The following is a 17,730-nucleotide window of genomic DNA, read 5'->3' as shown; positions in this document are numbered from 1 at the left end:
ACCTCGTTTTTGCCTCTCTAAACCCGTCAGCTCATCGTAGCTCGCCGTGATCGTATAGTGGTTAGTACTCTGCGTTGTGGCCGCAGCAACCCCGGTTCGAATCCGGGTCACGGCATTGTGAAACAATGTCACGGCAGATGAGTTTCTTTTCGACTATGTAAGAAAAATATGTGGCTTCGTGATTATTTTTTAAAATTCCGGCCGTAAATGTGTACGACATGAAACAGGTCTAAAATACGTGGTAGTTCACTCGTTTCCTACCACTGGGAGTATTTTGGAAACCGTATCCAGCCACAATACAAAGGACTAGGGCCCTGTTTCCCCCATTGCTCCATTGTAATTACCATTAAGCACCCCCAGAGAGAGACGTGGTTGAAGAAATTTGAGTTTTCAGTTTTCTGTTTGGTCCAAACTCATCCAGCCGAGATCTTTCTCTGTACAATAAGCTGATCAGTTGTAGGATAATAAATACCGCCTGTCCTCCGCTGCTCGTGAGCAAGGCATGCCAATGAATTATGTTGGGTCGCACTCGGGCATAAAAGCAGGGAAATAATAAACAAAAAATAACTTGTCATTTAAAAATAGCCTGGCAGAAACACAGATACATAAATATTCTACTTTCTGATAAACAAAGTGCATTTGAGTTTAACAGCTTCGTCATCTATAAACAATGCGTCTCTCTGACTACATAATTAAAGACTGGAAACCAACCTGTGGAGGTGAAGCGGATTGAATGCTAATATGCTGTTGCCTTCACGTTCTGTCGGAAATATCCATTTTAACACACACAATAATAAATTAACTGGAAAATTTGGCACGTGAGGTGTGACGTTGAGCGTAAGTATGTTTCGGGAATGTTCAGCTGACGCATTTCTTCTTTTATTGCGTTAGTTATTCGTTTATCACCTTGAATTAACTGAGCAACTTCTAAAACAGGACAAAGCACCTGCCTGTTGTTTTACTTGTGAAGCTGTGTTATTATTCCATGTGGATTTAGTCACGACTTGCGGCAGCCTATCGGAATTTCGACTTCTGTTTTTAACTCTGCGAAGGCAGCATCAGTTCCCGCTCTGTTGGCTGACAGATTCGCCATTCATCAACCAGCCCGCCCAGCACCATTGAGAGCGGCATGGCAACGGCGGAGACGGGGGGAGAAGGTGTGGTGAGGGGGTGACAGTTTAACCGGACCAGAGAGGAGCAGCAGCAGCAGTTACAGCAGTGTTCCCACTTCTCATTGACTGGAGAAACGCAGCACCCCGCTCAGTCCGCGCTCACACACTAATAAAACGATGCACCACCGCCGCCTGTCTGCACACGCGCTGCCGCTGACCAGGTGTTGGAGCAAAGACCAGGGACGCCGTTAACGCCTCAGAACATAAACTTGTATGTATGTGCTGTGTGCACCTCTCTGTGGTCCCGTTCGCAGACGATCGAGAAGATGCTGAGCCGACTAATGAGCAGCAGCATCAGGAGTCTGGACAGGGAATGCAATTGCACCGTGAGGCTGCTGGACGACTCGGAGTACACCTGCACGATCCAGGTCAGTGGAGACCAACATTTCCTGTTTCTCAAATCACCTTGTTGCGGAGGACGTGCTTTTGACACGTAACAGGGTGGCGATCAGGTAAAGTGACGTTTTCACCGCTCGCCCGTCACATTCAATGTGATGCTTGCAGGAAACATTCAGATTAATAGAGGTGTCATCTACGGCAGGTCCAATCATCTTCACATTACACCTGATTGTATGTTTTATGGTGCAGCCTGTCATTGTGTAGCTGCGGATGTTAGGCTTTCGTCAGAGAGATACCTGTGTGGACATGCCATGATGAGCGCATGTGGTTCGTGCATTGCGTAGCAAATATCAAGGATGGCCAGATGACTCTATATGCCAACAGAAGGAATACACTAATGTTAAATAAATACAAAATAAAATATCAGCATGAGCTGTGTTTCTTGACAGCTTTTTGCATGCATTGATTAGAATGCATTATAAAACTAATCTGGATAATCTGATCTTGAACGATTTCAGTGGAAGAGACAGTCAGGATTTCTAGATTCTTTAGCTACATCAGCCAGTCTGGTTTTATCATAGAATGACAGAATGTTAGATGTTTATATACTAATTATGTTTATAGTTAGTGTAACCAACTCAGGTGTCATAGTCCCAAAGGTGGTTGACCTTCAGACTGACCTCATGTTTGGCTGGTAAACTGCACTTGTGATGAGAGGGATGTACATACATTTTTGCATTTGTGGTTGTTGTTTTGAGCCATTTAGAAAGTCTTTTATATCTGAGTCAGCTTTAACACAGAAATATTCTTTTCCAAATCTATAACGAGTATCATATTTACATTTTCAAAGAGTTCTGCAGCACAAACCTTAACGATCTAAAAATTGTTTGAGTTTTTAAAAATGTGAACATAAATGACAAATACATGGCTCCAAAAATTATTTCTCAGAAAATCTTATCTTATAGAAAAGGTAAAAAAACAGAAGCCAGTTTCTTTCTATTGTGTACTTTTGCGTCATTAACTGACATTGTAAGTAAAATAAAAATCACATTTTCCTTTAGTCTGAGTTACTTTAAATAAAATAAATTGGCACGAATAAAGGCAAAACATGATTGCAGTCAATAAGTGCAGTTTGTTTATAATGAGTGAATGCAGGAATAAGAGTAAGTGATTAATGTGCACTACCTCCTCTGTAAATCAAGTGTGTTTGTGTCTTTTGTGTTACTGCATACATTATAAAGTATGATTTGTGCGTCGTCTAACCTGGTCTTTGATTTGCTGGAGGTGCGTTTGATGCCTCTTACTGGAAGAGATTCCAGCGGTGCTGAATTAGAGATGACAGCAGAGAAAGGCCATCAACACCTGCTCATTTCTACGATCTGACAGCAAAGGCAAAGCAAGGCTTTCAGCATGTAACAACTTAAAGTGGCGGTGCTCAGGGGACAGATAAAATAGGGATTTTGTCAGTATCAGGTCTTTTCCTATCTGTAAAAAAAATCAGCATTATCAACAAGTTGGGAGAAACATGAATGTTTTTCATTCAAATTATTCAGTTTTTTTAGTGTAGCATGTTGGTGAGTACTCGTTTAGATGACTTTGAGGCTGTCCTCATAGCTCAATACACATTACTGTTGAGAGAAAATGATGTGCTTTGTAGATGAATTGACTTTTGACCAGCTTGCCAATTTACCTGAGTGAGTTTTAACATTACTGTTTAACAAGCAAAACACCATGTACCATTTGTTGGGACGACATGGTGTCCTTGTGCTTTCTTTTAGTTTCAGCCTGTACTTTTTCCCCTTTGACTTCTAAGCAGCTCCTTCCCCTGAGTGTGATTCAAAGTGTTTGGCTGTCAAGATATGCTGATCCCATCCTTTAAGCAACTGAAACCACACAGCAGGGACAGAATGCCTAATTTCTAGTGGAGCTTGTATTGAGAAGGATTAGCGCTCTTTTGGCGTATGTCATTATTTCCAGCATGGGAAATAATGACATACGCCATTATTTCACACTATGGGGCCCTTGATGAAGCACAACTGGTCTAAATGGAGACATAAATAGGATCATCGGCTTAATCAATCGTCTATTATTCACAACAACAATGCCATTTATTTGCTGACATCCGAATGGGTGAATGCAGTATTTAGGAAACTCTATTTTATGTCTTACACAAAGCATCTCTAAAGCTAAATAGACACTGGTGTTCACTTCATTTTGCATCGGAGTAAAGGACATTACAGTGTCCTTAGTGCAGGATGACATAATTGTGGGCTCAGGGAAATTGAGAGTGGATGGTAGCTGTCCTTTCCTGGCCCACCTTACAGAGGTGGCCCAGAATAAAGGGTCCTCGTGGGGCCCAGTGGTCACATTCTCCATTTAGCTCAATTAGCCTACACCTTTAACAGCTGCTGTTAAGAGTGAAATAACATCTTTTGGGAACAATGGGAGATACAACCTCCATAATTGGGAGAATTTCTCAATGTGAAGACAAGCTAAAGTGGAGTAGGAGAAGGTGAAGGTGTCCTGTTGTTTTAACATGGACTTCTAACTTTGCCTGTCAGTTGGCCAGGCCTGCCTACAGTATAATCAGACTGAAGAACGGAGAACCATGTTCACTCATCTGTCCTGTTCTGACAAGACTGCCCTTCACAATATTCACAGACGTCGCACATCCACAGATGTTTAAGCCTCAGCTCATGACTGAGCAGTTTATGCAGGGAAAAATTAGGAAGGTAAATGGTTGCTGTAATGAAAAGGTGGAAGGTGGTGCTGAAAACCCCAAATTTTAAAGAATATCAAGTTCAGTAACCACAGGATCAGGACTGGGACCACCTGTTGCTTATGAACCCCATCAGGAAAACTTTGAGATAGTTTTGAAAAAGCAAAATTTCAGCATTTAAAGGTAGAAATGGCCGTGCAGAAGGAGTAACCTAATGGACATATAGAGCTGTGCAGTTAATTGGATTTTATGTTCAGTTACATTGTGTAATAAATCCAGTGTTCCCCTTTTCATTACAGTTGAGACTTACTTTAAAGGCTAAAAGGTCAAATTCACTTTTCCACAGGCTGCTTAAGATTTACTTTAGATTTAGCCAAGATAGAAAGACATTGGTTCAGCTGAATTCAGCTGTTTAGAAACACTGTGCTCAGAGTGACTATAGCTACACTACCAGTCAAAAGTTTGGGCACACCTCCTTTAATGGTTTTTCTGTTTACCTTGTAGATTCTCACTGAAGGCATCAAAACTATGAATGAACACATAGAATTATGTAGTAAAGAAAAAAATGTGAAATAACTCTAAACATGTTTTATATTTTAGATTCTTCAAAATAGCCACCCTTTTCTCTGATTACTGCACAGTCTTGGCATTTTTTCGATGAGCTTCATGAGGTTGTCACCTGAAATGGTTTTCCAACAACCTTGAAGGTGTTCCCAGAGATCCTGAGCACTTGTTGGCCCTTTTGCCTTCGCTCTGCGCTCCATCTCATCCCAAACTATCTCCATTGGGTTTAGGCCATGTGACTGCGGAGACCAGGCCATCTGGCACAGCGCTCCATCATGTTCCTTCTTGGTCAAAGAGCCTTTACACAGCCTGGAGGTCAATGTCCTAAAACTAAATGCAAACCCAATGGGATGGCATATCACTGCAGGATGCTGTGATAGCCATGCTGGTTCAGTGTGCCTTCAGTTTTGGAGAAATCCCCAACAATGTCACCAGCAAAGCATCCCCACACCATCACATCATTCCTTGTGTTTCAGGGCTCAACCAAATCTCTTCTGCTTATTGCTTTTCCTTAGTAGTAGTAGTAGTTTTTTTTTAATCAGCTATTTGTCCATAAAGGCCTGATTCATGCAGTCTCCTCTGAACAGTTGATCTAGAGACGTGTCTGCTACTGGAACTCTATGTGGCATTTATCTGGGCTCTAATCTCTAACACTTGATGGCTTTGCGACTGCACTTGGGGACACAAGTTTTTGCAAGTTCTTAAAGTAATGATAGACTGTTGTTTCTCTTTACCTAGCTGATTGGTTCTTGCCATAATATGAATTCTAACTAATAGGGCTGTCAGCTGTGTACCAACCTGACTTCTGCACGGCACAACTGGTGGTCTCAAAACTGGAAAGGCACACCTGTGAAGACAAAACCATTTCAGGTGACTACATCATGAAGCTCATTGCGAGATGGCCAAAGGTTTGCAGTGCTGCCAACAAAGCAGAGAGTGGCTACTTTGAAGAGTCTAAAATATAAAACATGTTTTGAGTTATTTCATACTTTGTTTACTACATATTCCACATGAGTTCATCAATAGTTTTGATGCCCTCAGTATGTATTGTCACAACCTGGCTCAAAGAATGTGACAAGGATAAGGGAGACCACACCACTGGCTGTCACAGTATCTACAATGTAAATAGTCATGAAAATAAAGAAAAACCATTAAATAACAAGGTGTGTCCAAACTTTTGAATGGCAGTATATATGGAGAGGTATAGCTTGTATAACCTGAGAAAGCTTTAGTATTACTGGAACCAGTCCTTTTATTCTTAGTGATCTTTGGCCAAATATAAATCGACTGGATTTATGATTTTATACACTTTACCAAGTTCTATTGCTGTTTCCTTTAGGGGTATCCACAATGAACCATCTGCCTTCATCTAATCCTATCCCTGGCATCCTCCTCTATCTCACCAATCCTCTGGATGTCCTCCGCATCCATTAATCTTCTCTGAGGTCTTCCTTTTTTCCTCATGCCTGGAAGCTCCATATTCAACATCCTTTGTCCCCTATCTCTCATCTGCACATGTCCAAACCATCTCAGCCTTGCCTTTCTAATTTTTGCTCCAAACTGCTCAACCTGAATTATCCCACTAACTTTCTCATTTTTAATCTTGTCCATCCTGGTCACTCTCAATGAAACCCTTAACGTCTTCGACTGTTCCACCACCAGCTGTGCCTTCCATGTTTTATTAGTGCCATTATCTCACAGCTATACTCTCACTACCATCTTGTGAACCTTTGTCCTCTCTGGTACCTGCGTCTTACTGCAGATCACAATGTTGCAAGCATCATAGTCCACGGGGCCCCTGCCTAATCTCATCTGTCCACTTCTCAGTGTTATGGTCCTTGGGTCTCGGACGCAGGTTTTTGAGTTCTTTTAAGGTTTAGTTTTCATTTGTGTTTAAGCATGTGTTATATTTGAGTTTGTTTGTTGTTTAGAGTTTTTCCTTTACAGTTTTTCTCAAATGCTAAAACACATGTCACAAACGTTACCACCAGGTCCCCCAATGTCCAAACACAACACCCTTCTCTAAAGCTACATAAACACAACCACACCTTCCCACTGCAAAACTCAAACTCCCACACCAAGAGAGCAGCTCGAAGCTGTCAAAACTGTAAACACTATACACTGCATTACACACTACAGCAAAACAATTGAAAACACAATGCTCAATTTGTGAGAAGGTTCTTTGTTCCATAACTGCCAATGCATATTTTAGAAACTATACAGTAACGGATCGTCGTAGATCTCTGCAGAGGATTAGGCATTTAGATTTGTGAGTTTCATATGAGTAGTATAAATCTATAGAAAATCCTGCATGTACGTACACTACTGTAACACAACTCAATGCAAAAACAGAATCTATTGCACACAACAGTAATCTTGAAAACATGAACAGGGTGTGAAGTGTATTTACGTTATTCACACCACACACACACCACAATCGCTGTGCGGCATCATGTCGCTGAGCTGTTGCTCGCATCTCGTCCGTAATGATGGTGCGAGGTTGTCTTGCTCTCCCTCCTGGACCTTCTCCTCTCCCATGTTGGCCTTCTCCTCTTCCTCGTTGGTCGCTCCTCTTCCTCCTCTCATTTGAACTCCTCTTCCTCATTGGCCTGCTCCTCTTCTTCCAGGGTCAGCTCTTCTCCCTCCTCTGCATCAAATTCCTCTTCCCCTGACTCTGCCTTCATCCATTGTGTTTGTTTGGAACCTTCAGCATACTGTGCACTCTGAACTTGCTTTTACATGTGGGTACAGCATTAGCAACAAGTGTCTTCAATTTTGAGTCATTGTGTGTAGTGAATGACGCCAGGTGTGTTCCCTGTGTTCAAAGATTGGTGACTGTGGCAAGCATTTTGCATCACATGGGCTTTCATTTGAGGATATGAGCAGAGTTGTTTTGCAACATGTGTTTTAGCAAGGAAAAATGTGTTTAGATTTATGAGTACAGAGGGTTGTGTTTTGTGAATTGTGTCTTCATGTGACATGTGTTTATGGTACTGGAATATGGTGGCTACATTTAGTAAATGTGTTTAGACTACTGGTCATTTGGGTTACAGGATTGGCTTTTGTGTTTTAACATTTGAGAAAAACTGTAATTTAGTTCTTCTTATTACAAGACTTTCAAGTCTTGTTTTCTTATGTTTTGTATAGATTCTTTATCGTTTATTATTTATTTTATTGATTATAGACTCTTCATCATTATTATTGTTATTAGAGTTGTCTGTTCTTGCTCACTAAGGAAATTCTGTTTATTGTTAATTGATTATTCATATTTGATTCCTTGTTTTCCTTGATTCCTGCTCCCTCTGTGTTCCTCATGTCCTGTGGTTGTCTCAGTCGCTGTGTTTGTGCTCATATTTTGGTAGCTTCCTATTTTATTTTGGTAGTCCTTTGTGTCCTCTTGTGCTCTGTATTTAGTTTTATTTCTCCCTTTTCTTGTTATCTTGATTTCTGTTCGCCTTGTTTTCTCCAGCAATATTTGCTCTTTCTGATTACCTCATCTTTCTAGTTACAAATGTAAGTCTACATATTTGTGTTATTGTGTAGCATTGTTTCCCTGCCTTCCTCTTTCCCTGTTTGTTCTTGTTCTTTGTATTTTTGTTACTTGGACTCTGTTTTAGATTTGTATTATTTTTCAACCTAATAAATGACTCATCATTAATTTTTTTGAATCCCACCTTTGCGTCCTGCATTCTGGACCCTCACTCCTTCTGAAAATCACATTCTTGATGATCTGCATGTTTGATTTGGTAGTGATTTTACGCCGGATGTCATTCCTAACACAACCTTTCTCATTTATCTAGGCTCGAGCGCTAGAAGTACACTCACTTGTGGCCCCCTGTGGTTGAGTTTACCCACAAACACATTGATGGTGGCATGCTACCATGCAAGGCATTGCCTTAACCAAAGGGAGTAATTTGGGGTACTTAATGTAAGGCAGCTCGTGAAGAGGAGGAGCATAGATCGAATCACCAATCTGCAATAAGCAGATGCCCTCTACCTGCTGAGTCACCCTATCCCAATCAATACGAGGATGAATAGTTTCTTCATTCAGTATTACAAAAAATAATAATAGTATTTTATCCAGACCATTCAACAGTACAGGCATGATTGTCTAAATCAATAAGATGATAGGACAGGGATTTAATCTTTAAAACCTGTTAAAATAAGTGAGACACACTGTTGATTCACTACTGTGAATTACATTTTCCTCCCATCTGCAATGCCTTGATGCTTCAGGTACCTTGCAGTTGATCTGCAATATACATTAAAAAGAACAAGTTTACATTTAACTTCAAATTTTATTGCTTGACCAGTTTCCTTTATGTGCGTCTTTTGCCTTTTATTATTTTTGTCCTAGAATATATTGACAGTGTTACTCTGGTTTGGATTTAGCCTTAGCTCATGAGTATCTGTGTCGGCTTCTTTACTCTTCTGAATTAATCACTGTAATTAAAGAGGTGTACAAATACAGGGATTATTTGGATCTACGTGTTGTTTGGCAGTTATGCCCTGGATGCCTTTGAATTATGTAGTCAAGGAGTGTGGTTAAACAGCCACGGTCTAGCACTAGTAATAAGCAGTGTCTCAACACAGAACAGCAGAATCAATTCTCCAATAGCTCACAAACCAGTGAGTTACATTTCATGAGATTATTCTATGAAAATACAAGCTATGTAATTCACTCAAAGCTCAATATAACATACAGTTGAGCAAATATCATCCAGCAGTCAGGCAGTTAATATTTGGAGTTAAATATTGCGGGCCATTTGCTCTAACTTAATATTCCTGTTGTGAACCAGAATATGTATGTATTAGTGATTGAAAGCTAGGTGAATGATAGAAATGCAGTGATGCAAGGAAAGGTACCTTATCACTGTGATTAAGTGACTCAGTCACCTGGCACCAACTCAAGCCCTGGATAAGTCGCTAATGAAATTAGGATTGCTGTAATGCAGCCAAATGCGCAACTTGGAAGAAGCTTGTCTTGTTTGCATTGTGAATGCATTATTGAAATAGGCTTCCGTCATCTCCAAAGTGGTCTCTGTCCACTTGTATTGTTTTCCACTTGGTGTACTCTGCTAGAATTTGAGTAGACGTTGTAATATTGTGTTTGGATACATGCAAGGGCCTCTACTGATTATGGTGTCTTCATCAAGGTTCCACACTAAAATAATGAACATAAGAAAAATAGCAAATTACAAATTTTTGAGTATCTCTCACAAGAGACCAGAAGGCACTGGGGCATTCAAAAATATCAATTTGGTGTTAAAAGATTGTTCTATAGTAAAACTGGCAAGTTTATAAATGGTCTTCATACACTGAACTACAGCAGGTATTGATTCACTCTTGATAAATATTATACTTTGGCTCCCAAATGGTTTGGGTTTCAGGTTGTTTTCAGTTTGTACCTTGAGGACAAACAATAGTCAAAGCACTTATGCTGTGCTAAAATTTCATTTGTATTCTTCGGTTAATCCAATTCATGGTCGTGGTGGGGCTGGAATCTATCCCAGCTGTCATAGATTGAGAGGTGGGGTACACCCTGGACAGGTCGCCAATCTATCACAGGGATAACACAAGGAGACAAGACAACCACTCATCCTCATATTCACACCTACGGGCAATTTAGAATTACCAGTTAAACTAACAAGGATTTTTTGGGGTTTGGGAGCCTGAGTACCTGGAAATAACCCACACAGTCGCAGGGAGCACGAGCAAACTACACACAGAAAGGTCCCAGCTGACCAGTGGATTCAAATCCAGGACTTTCTTGCTGTGAGACAACAGTGCTAATGCCATTGTGCATATTACTACTTCTGGTAGTAAAAATCTTGATATTTCATGGCACTCCATCAAGATATTTCACCAAAAAGCACAGACATAAACCTCCTGGTGGCCCTTGTGGAAGAGCTAGGGGATCACGTAATGATTCATTATCTGAATGTCTGTGCACAATGTCATAGCAGTCAAACTAGTAGGTACTAAAATACGTTGTTCAGAAAAAATGTGGTGCAAGTTTTTTTTTGTTTCTTTTTTAAAAAAAATGCCATTCTTATTGCTTCATATTCTTGTTCATTTCAGGGGTTGTAATTTAGATTGCAGTTACTGACGAATATAATAGTAATCATGGGTTTTGCCCTAATTGAACAGCCCTGGACAAATCTGACCAAATTTCTGGGACTTCATTGATTCAATAGACAACTAACCAGCCTTCAATTTGGACTGTGCATTCTGTAAATGTTTGCGCATCAGATCAGCTGGTGCAAGCACGGATGCTGTCACTCCTGTCAAAATATCTTTGATCAGAGCTTTCAGTCTCAGCTCTGTTGGATCTGCCAGCTGGAGATAACAGAACTGTCTTTGAATTTGGAAGCTCCCAGATGTTAAAAAAGAGCTAAATGAGGTGTTCAGCCTTTAATTTTTGGACAACTTAACAATGAAAAACTGTTGATAGCTTTGTTCTCTCATCACAGTTCGTGGCGCTTCACGTAGCACCTTCAGAGGTGCTAAAAGAAAAGCCCAGCATGTAACTCTCCTTTGATGAGTGTTTGGGATATACTATTGAACATATAGTTACAGAATATGCAGATATAAATTTCAACTGATGGCCAAAAAAGCACAAGCATAACATTCAGGGAAAGAATTTGGCCTCCTAAGTAGATTTATTTCTAACCTGTAAAGGCTTAATATAGAATAAAAGTAGGATGTGCTTTAAACAGAGCTCTTGCTTATCTGCCTCGCTTCCAGCTATGTGCCACCCTGCTGACATGTCTGTCTGATGAGAAGGCAAACTGCTAAATAACATGTTAATCCATAATGTGCAGAATTGATGGGATGAGCCTTCAAGGCTTTGGTGTGCTTTAATCCTGGGACTTTAGGTGTTGGCAATGACACTAATGTGTAGGACTCCAGTGAAGTCAGGGCAACTCTGATTAAGAGGCTGATTCATTGTCTTAGTCAGATATAACCCATAATCCATAGTAGATTGTATGCCATTATGTATTGTATGCCACAACTGTTCAGCAGCTCACATAAACTTTTAACCACTGATGTACTGTTCAACGGTTAATTGAAAAGTGGATATTCTCTGTGTACACTAGTACCAGCAGGTAACTGAGCTTAATGTAATTACTTTTATTAAGAATTAGAGAAGAGAATTTAGTATGTGAAAATTAATCATAAAGTGAATCGCACAGGGACAGATCTTTTACATCCAAAACTGAGACTCCTAAAAAACATTTTGTAGCTCTTGTTGGCTCTCAGGTTGCTTTTCATGGAGCTCATCCCACACTGGCTAACCAGTATTTGTATAAGGTGTAATCAAAAAGTGACTGTGACTATAAAAATGAAACATTATACCTGATTTAAATTTGCTTGCTATCCCCTTCAGTTTAGTCTCCTTTAGCAGCTATACACTGCTCTCAATCGGCCATGTTTGAGTCGTTCCCTTGAAGTTCTGTTCTGACCTTGAATGTGATAACAGCCATACTGAGATCCAGTGAAGTTTTTAGTTTTTCTAGGCATAGTTTGGGGTCTTCTTGATTGCATCTCATATTTTAACACTGACACTGGCACTAAGTTGCTCAAGTAGTAAAAGGAGAATTTTCCAGTACACATAAAGCATTTGTCTTTGTTATGCCATTTGACTTGTTGTATAAAAGCATATGAAAAGAGCCGTATAGTAAAACAAATCTTACTCTCAATGCTCTAACACTCTTTTTTTCTTTGTCCTCTGTCTCTTTATCAGTCTTGTTCTGTCAGCCCCGTTTGAAGTATCTTTCATCTCGCCTCTTTTTTTGTTCTTTGTCTCTTGCCTGCCCCCTAAATTCTGTAAAATCCCCTCTTTGTTCTGTCTCACTTTCATTCCCCACTTCTTCTCTATGCCTGTCCTCTCTCAGCCCGTAGCACTGCAGCTGAGCAGATTAATGAGCTTGGCCTGAGTGAACCTGACACCAGTAAACATCGCAGCAAAGACATTCTATACATGACACAGCAGATAGGATGGTAGAGGCACTTAACTCAAGACTAGAGATTACAGCCATTGTTTCATACATGGAGGACCCTGTGTTTTATCTACACTAGCAGCATGATTCTAGAAATGGCCACTTCTTTGGTTCTTTAACTCACATTGAACTCTTAGGGTAGACTGATGTTAAATTTTGTGCAAGATTCAATGTTTACAAGTTACCTTTTTGACCACAGTGTGAACATCTGGATATCCATACCTTGGTTCTTGACCAAATTCCAGCAAAACTGTTGACATCCCTGTGAGGGTTGGGTAATTGAGCCAGTACAGTGTCCATTGGCAGAGTTCATGATAGGATGACTTTTACTTATTTTACTTTTTTGTGATGAGGAGGTCAGTATGTAGCCTACTGTTAAAGCACTATGTTGGAGCTCTATTCTAGATAAACTATTGCCTGTTGCTAGAAGTGTGTCTGGTTGTGGGAAAGTTGTGTTGCACACATGTCAGCAAATATATTGACAATTAGTGGTGGTTATACTGATGGTAAGCTGAAGGTTTTAAGAATTAAAACAGTTTCTCTTTCAGACAATACTAGCATGCTACAGTATGACAGCAAACTGAAGCACAGTAGCATTGTGCTCAAGCCTAATAGTGCATTCCAAAGGTTGGAATTGGAACACCTGCTAAAGTCGAATTTCCAAATGGTAAAGCTGAAGTAGAGCTACCAAACCCAGCTTAATCCAAAATGCTGTTGCGTATTTGTGACAGGTTGAATAACATACATACATGGATCACTACTCTGTCCACAAATGTGCTGTAGTGGTGTTTTTAAGTGCCAAAAACAAGCATTGTGTTGTATTGCTCGAGATACACTAATGGAGCTACCCTGCTAAGAGGGACAATAAACTGTATTTTTCATTGCATTACTGACTTTACTGCTGGAACTGCACCTCGAGGTCCAACTTGCACGATAAATGAAATGCACCATCTGTACAGTGTCATGGAGTCAGTAACATGGCCTGGCATATCAGCGTTATTTTAATGTCTAGCATTCGTACATAACAGACAGCAGTTGTTGTTTTTTTTATCCACATACCTATCACACTCAGAATGCCAGAAAATGAAATACAATATATTTATTCTCTGCTTCTTTTTCACGGTGGTGATTTATGTCTCTCAGGGAGCTGGCGTGTCTTTTGCTGATGCCTTTGAAGCATGCAGGAATAAAAATATGAGAAAAGGTGTAGAGAGCCGTTCACTGTTGGGAGGCAGTAAATATGAGTGTTTCTGAAGCCTGCTGATACAACCGAGGTGTGCTTAATTCTCAATAAAACATAAGAGAATGCCAATGTGATTGTAGGTCAATACAATATTGACTCAAGGTGAGATTCATCAGTTTAATTCTAATAGTTACGCTTGGCGTTAGAAATGATCTGCATAGTATAGTGTGAATAGAAGACACCTATGTTGCTAATTTTAATTATGCAGCTGAAACACAATCAAGTAATTTTCCTGTCGTACTTGGGAGGCATCAAAAAGATTATGGTATAATGTGGGGAACTGAGTAACAGACAGACTGTAACCACCCAAACTAAATCACCCCTCTGCATGTATAGAAGCAGTTGTAGCTCAGGGATTATGTACTACGATTCCCATGAGACTGCAAACACCCTCAAGGTGATGGTCTGTAAATGGATGTTTCTCACTTTTGCAATTTCCTCTGTCTGTCTCTTTGTAACACCAATTTGCACATTACTCAATTAGTGGATTCTCCATCTGCAGCGTTTGGCTGCAGCTACAATCAGGTGTTAGCGGTACTGTATCCCACATCTTCACAAAGAAGAAAAAGGAGAATGAATGAAAAAAAATAAGCAGAATGGATGTGTATTAGCCTTTCAACACTAGTTGATATCAGAAGCACAAAGAAATCTTCTCACCCTGGCACAGGCTTTACAGCAGGGAAATCTTTAAGACTTTACAGAAATGAGAGAGCAGTCTCTTGTTCTCGCCGCAGTCTTCTCTGGTGCTCCTATTCCCCTTTTGTCTTTCCTTTTATGTCAAACTTGAAAGGGGAGACAAAGCTTGTTTTGGAAATGCAGGGGCTTGCTGTGGAGTTGAGAATGTTGCTTGAAAGGGCGAGCTGAGGCACAGTGGCAATTCTGCACACGCTGATGTTGGCCTCACTGATGTCGGAAATCGTTCCGTTGCGATTTTTGCTCAGACACGGGTCAAATGTTTTATTCATGACTCAGTTCCCTATTTAATCATCATACTGATGATGTTCTCATCGAGGTGCTCTTAATTGCCAGTGTGAGTATTAGTGTGTGTGTGTGTTTTCTTTGCCTGTGTTTCTGATGTGTAATTGTGTGTGTCATTGCTGAACAGTTTATTTGCGTATCTGATTTTCTTCTTTTCAATGTTTGTGTGCAATTTCTGCGTTAATGAGAGATGGCACAAAAGATTTTGCTGGTGTCCACTGGTGGAGGGTGCCTCATAAACAAAAGGCATAGAGCTTTAATTACACGTGGATGCTGACATCCTGTTGGGGGGCTGCTGGCTTTGCAGATTGCAGACAACAGTATCCTCTGTTTGTGTGTGTGTGTGTGTTTGTGTTTGCATGTGTGCATCCAAGTGCTTCTGAATGGAGGTTTTGGACTGGACAAAGGAGAATGGAGACATAGCACCATAAGGATCATTATAATGACTTTGGGATTCTCACTTGGGTAACACTCTGTGCGTGCTAATTACTTTGTTGCAGAGACAAAATGAAAATGCTAAATAATTAGCGATGCTTCAAGAAACAGCCGAGATCACTCAAAGCGGTAAAGGATTGATTTTGGGCCTGTCAGTTAAATCATTTTTCCTTTAAGTGAACACTATGTATATGTTGCATTTTGCATCTCTGTGGGCTGAGATGCCTGTTGCAGGGGCACCAACGAGTATTAAGGCTGTACATATCCATGCAAGTTAGTTAACTAAGAGTGCCTCGGTCTGTGAGGTAATTATTGAGTGTGTGCTGTGGTTTGTGGTGTATGTTTGTATTGTAGCTGACTTGTTTGTTGTCTCTTGGGAATATGCGCTTGTCTGTGCCATACTATGAGATGATGGTGTGCTCTTCTTCTCTTCTTTGTCAATTCACAGGACCAGTTTAAGGGTAGAGGTGGAAGCCACACAGTATTCAGCGCAGTCTGATCATGTTTGAAAAGAAAATCTGAAATATGCATGTTGCATCGCTGAGCATACAAGAACATAATGATGCGAGCAAATAAAATATAAAGTGTCAATATCTTATTAGTTAAGGTATAAGAGTCAGCATGCAACAAGTATTCATACACTTATTTACAGTATTTTCTTTTTTAAAAATTTGTGGCCTGATAAAAAATTGAGACAGATACATTTTTAACCTCCTAGGACCTGGCGTCTACATATGTGGACATCACATTTTGGGTTGTCTAGACCAAAATACTAAATTTTGCTCTACAAGGGCCTGATATCCACTTACGAGGGCATTATACAGCCACTGTTCTATCAAAATTTAAAACAAATGTCCTCTTATGTGGATCTCATTTTTCTCAGAAACAAAAATCAGGTAAAAAAAAATAAAAAATCAGGTAATTCTTTTTTTTTTCTTCTTTTTTTTACATTCATCAGGTCCCAATCAGCCCAAATAGCAAAGAGAAATTGAAAATGCATGCCACGAAAGAGTTCGGGTCTTAGGAGGTTAATGCATTTTATGATGTATAACAATACTGTGCACAACATTTCAACTAAAATAACCTTCATGGATGTACACAGAACTGCAAGACTGTGGTATGCCATTTATTATATTTATTTATAATAATTATTTATAATACCTTTCAATGTGAAAATTAAGAAAACGTGGCCATATATGTGTTTCTCAGTATGTAAGGTACTGTATATGTTCTGAGACTGCAGTTGTTCCACCTGGCATTTCAGCAAACGTCTAGCAGGGATCTAGCTTCTAGTTTGTGTTGTTATCTTGAAATGCACATTACCATTTTTTTCATCAGCAGTGATGGTGTGAAATCATCTGTGTTCCATCAGCTAAATTGTTTGCAGTGGCTGCAATATAACAAAGCTGAATACACTATTGTAGTGTACCTGTAGTTGTATTAGGAGTCTACTAACATGTCCTTAAAACAGAATATAATGCTAACGTGTATACCAGTCACCCAATCACCATGCTAGTGGTTTTTTAAATGGCTTCTTCTTGTTTTTTAACAAAATACTCAAAGGCTTTTATTTTGAAGCAGCTAAATAATGTGCAGATTTAATTACAGATAGTAGCATGCTTTTTTTCATTAAACCAAACATTAAGCAAAACCAAGTTAATGCTGTGAACCATTGGGCTGGACAGAGAGGCACACAAAAGAAAGCGTCTTTCTCTGGTGGGGAAAATATTATTTTATTTTTTTCATTGTTTTAAAAAGATAATTCGGCATGCTTTCTTTTTTTTCAGAATCACAAAAGTTACATTCGACTTTTAGTCACAGTTATGCAAATGCCAGTGGACATGTCTTCTAGGAAAATAGAAGTAAAGAGCAGAAGTTAAACAAATCACTTCAGTCCTTCAGATGGCTGGATTGAGATTTTCAAGAGATCAGCTGGGAAAAGAGCAAAACTCTGGCTGTGGTTTGCACTGATATAAACTGTATCTAGGCTTATGAATCTTTTACAAGGCTTTGGAAGAGAAATGCTGCTCCCATGGTCCCATGGCATTTATTAACTCTGAATTTAGATATTTCTGCAATATAAAATGGGTTTATTGTTTTCAGTTCTGCTGTTGTTTGCATACAGAGGGTTTTTTTGCCCATTAATAAAATCAGCCCTCTGATCAGATCATTTTCCCTCAACATCATATAATTTAGTGAGCTCAGTAACTTCAAAATGCATTATGTCACTGTAAATCTTTAATAGCTTACTAAAACACATTAATAAATCTTTAAAAT

At 39.7% G+C, this 17,730-nt stretch overlaps 1 protein-coding gene and 1 non-coding gene across 4 annotated transcripts in view; both read left to right on the top strand.

The window, feature by feature from the left end:
* Positions 1-43: 43 nt before the first annotated feature.
* On the top strand, positions 44-115 carry trnah-gug (transfer RNA histidin (anticodon GUG)). Its single transcript has one exon. It is a non-coding gene; the product is annotated as a tRNA-His (tRNA).
* A 1,067-nt stretch (positions 116-1,182) lies between these two features.
* Positions 1,183-17,730, top strand: part of LOC147338763 (FERM domain-containing protein 5-like) — a 93,651-nt gene continuing 77,103 nt past the window's right edge. For all 3 annotated transcript variants that reach the window (XR_015126382.1, XR_015126379.1, XM_086274650.1), the window contains exon 1: positions 1,183-1,540. Coding sequence is in view for 1 of the 3 variants with exons in the window: in XM_086274650.1 (XP_086130776.1) it covers positions 1,439-1,540 (102 nt within the window). In the remaining 2 variants the exon portion in view is untranslated. The remainder of the gene's footprint in view (positions 1,541-17,730) is intronic.

The sequence above is a fragment of the Aulonocara sp. 'chitande type north' Nkhata Bay genome, linkage group LG1, assembly GCF_057382095.1.
Source record: "Aulonocara sp. 'chitande type north' Nkhata Bay isolate Kocher_YH1m ecotype deep benthic linkage group LG1, A_spYH_male_GT1.1, whole genome shotgun sequence".
NCBI classification, from domain to species: Eukaryota; Metazoa; Chordata; class Actinopteri; order Cichliformes; family Cichlidae; genus Aulonocara; species Aulonocara sp. 'chitande type north' Nkhata Bay.
The sequence above is the reverse complement of the archived record's forward strand: the minus strand, read 5'-3'. Positions and strand labels throughout refer to the sequence as shown.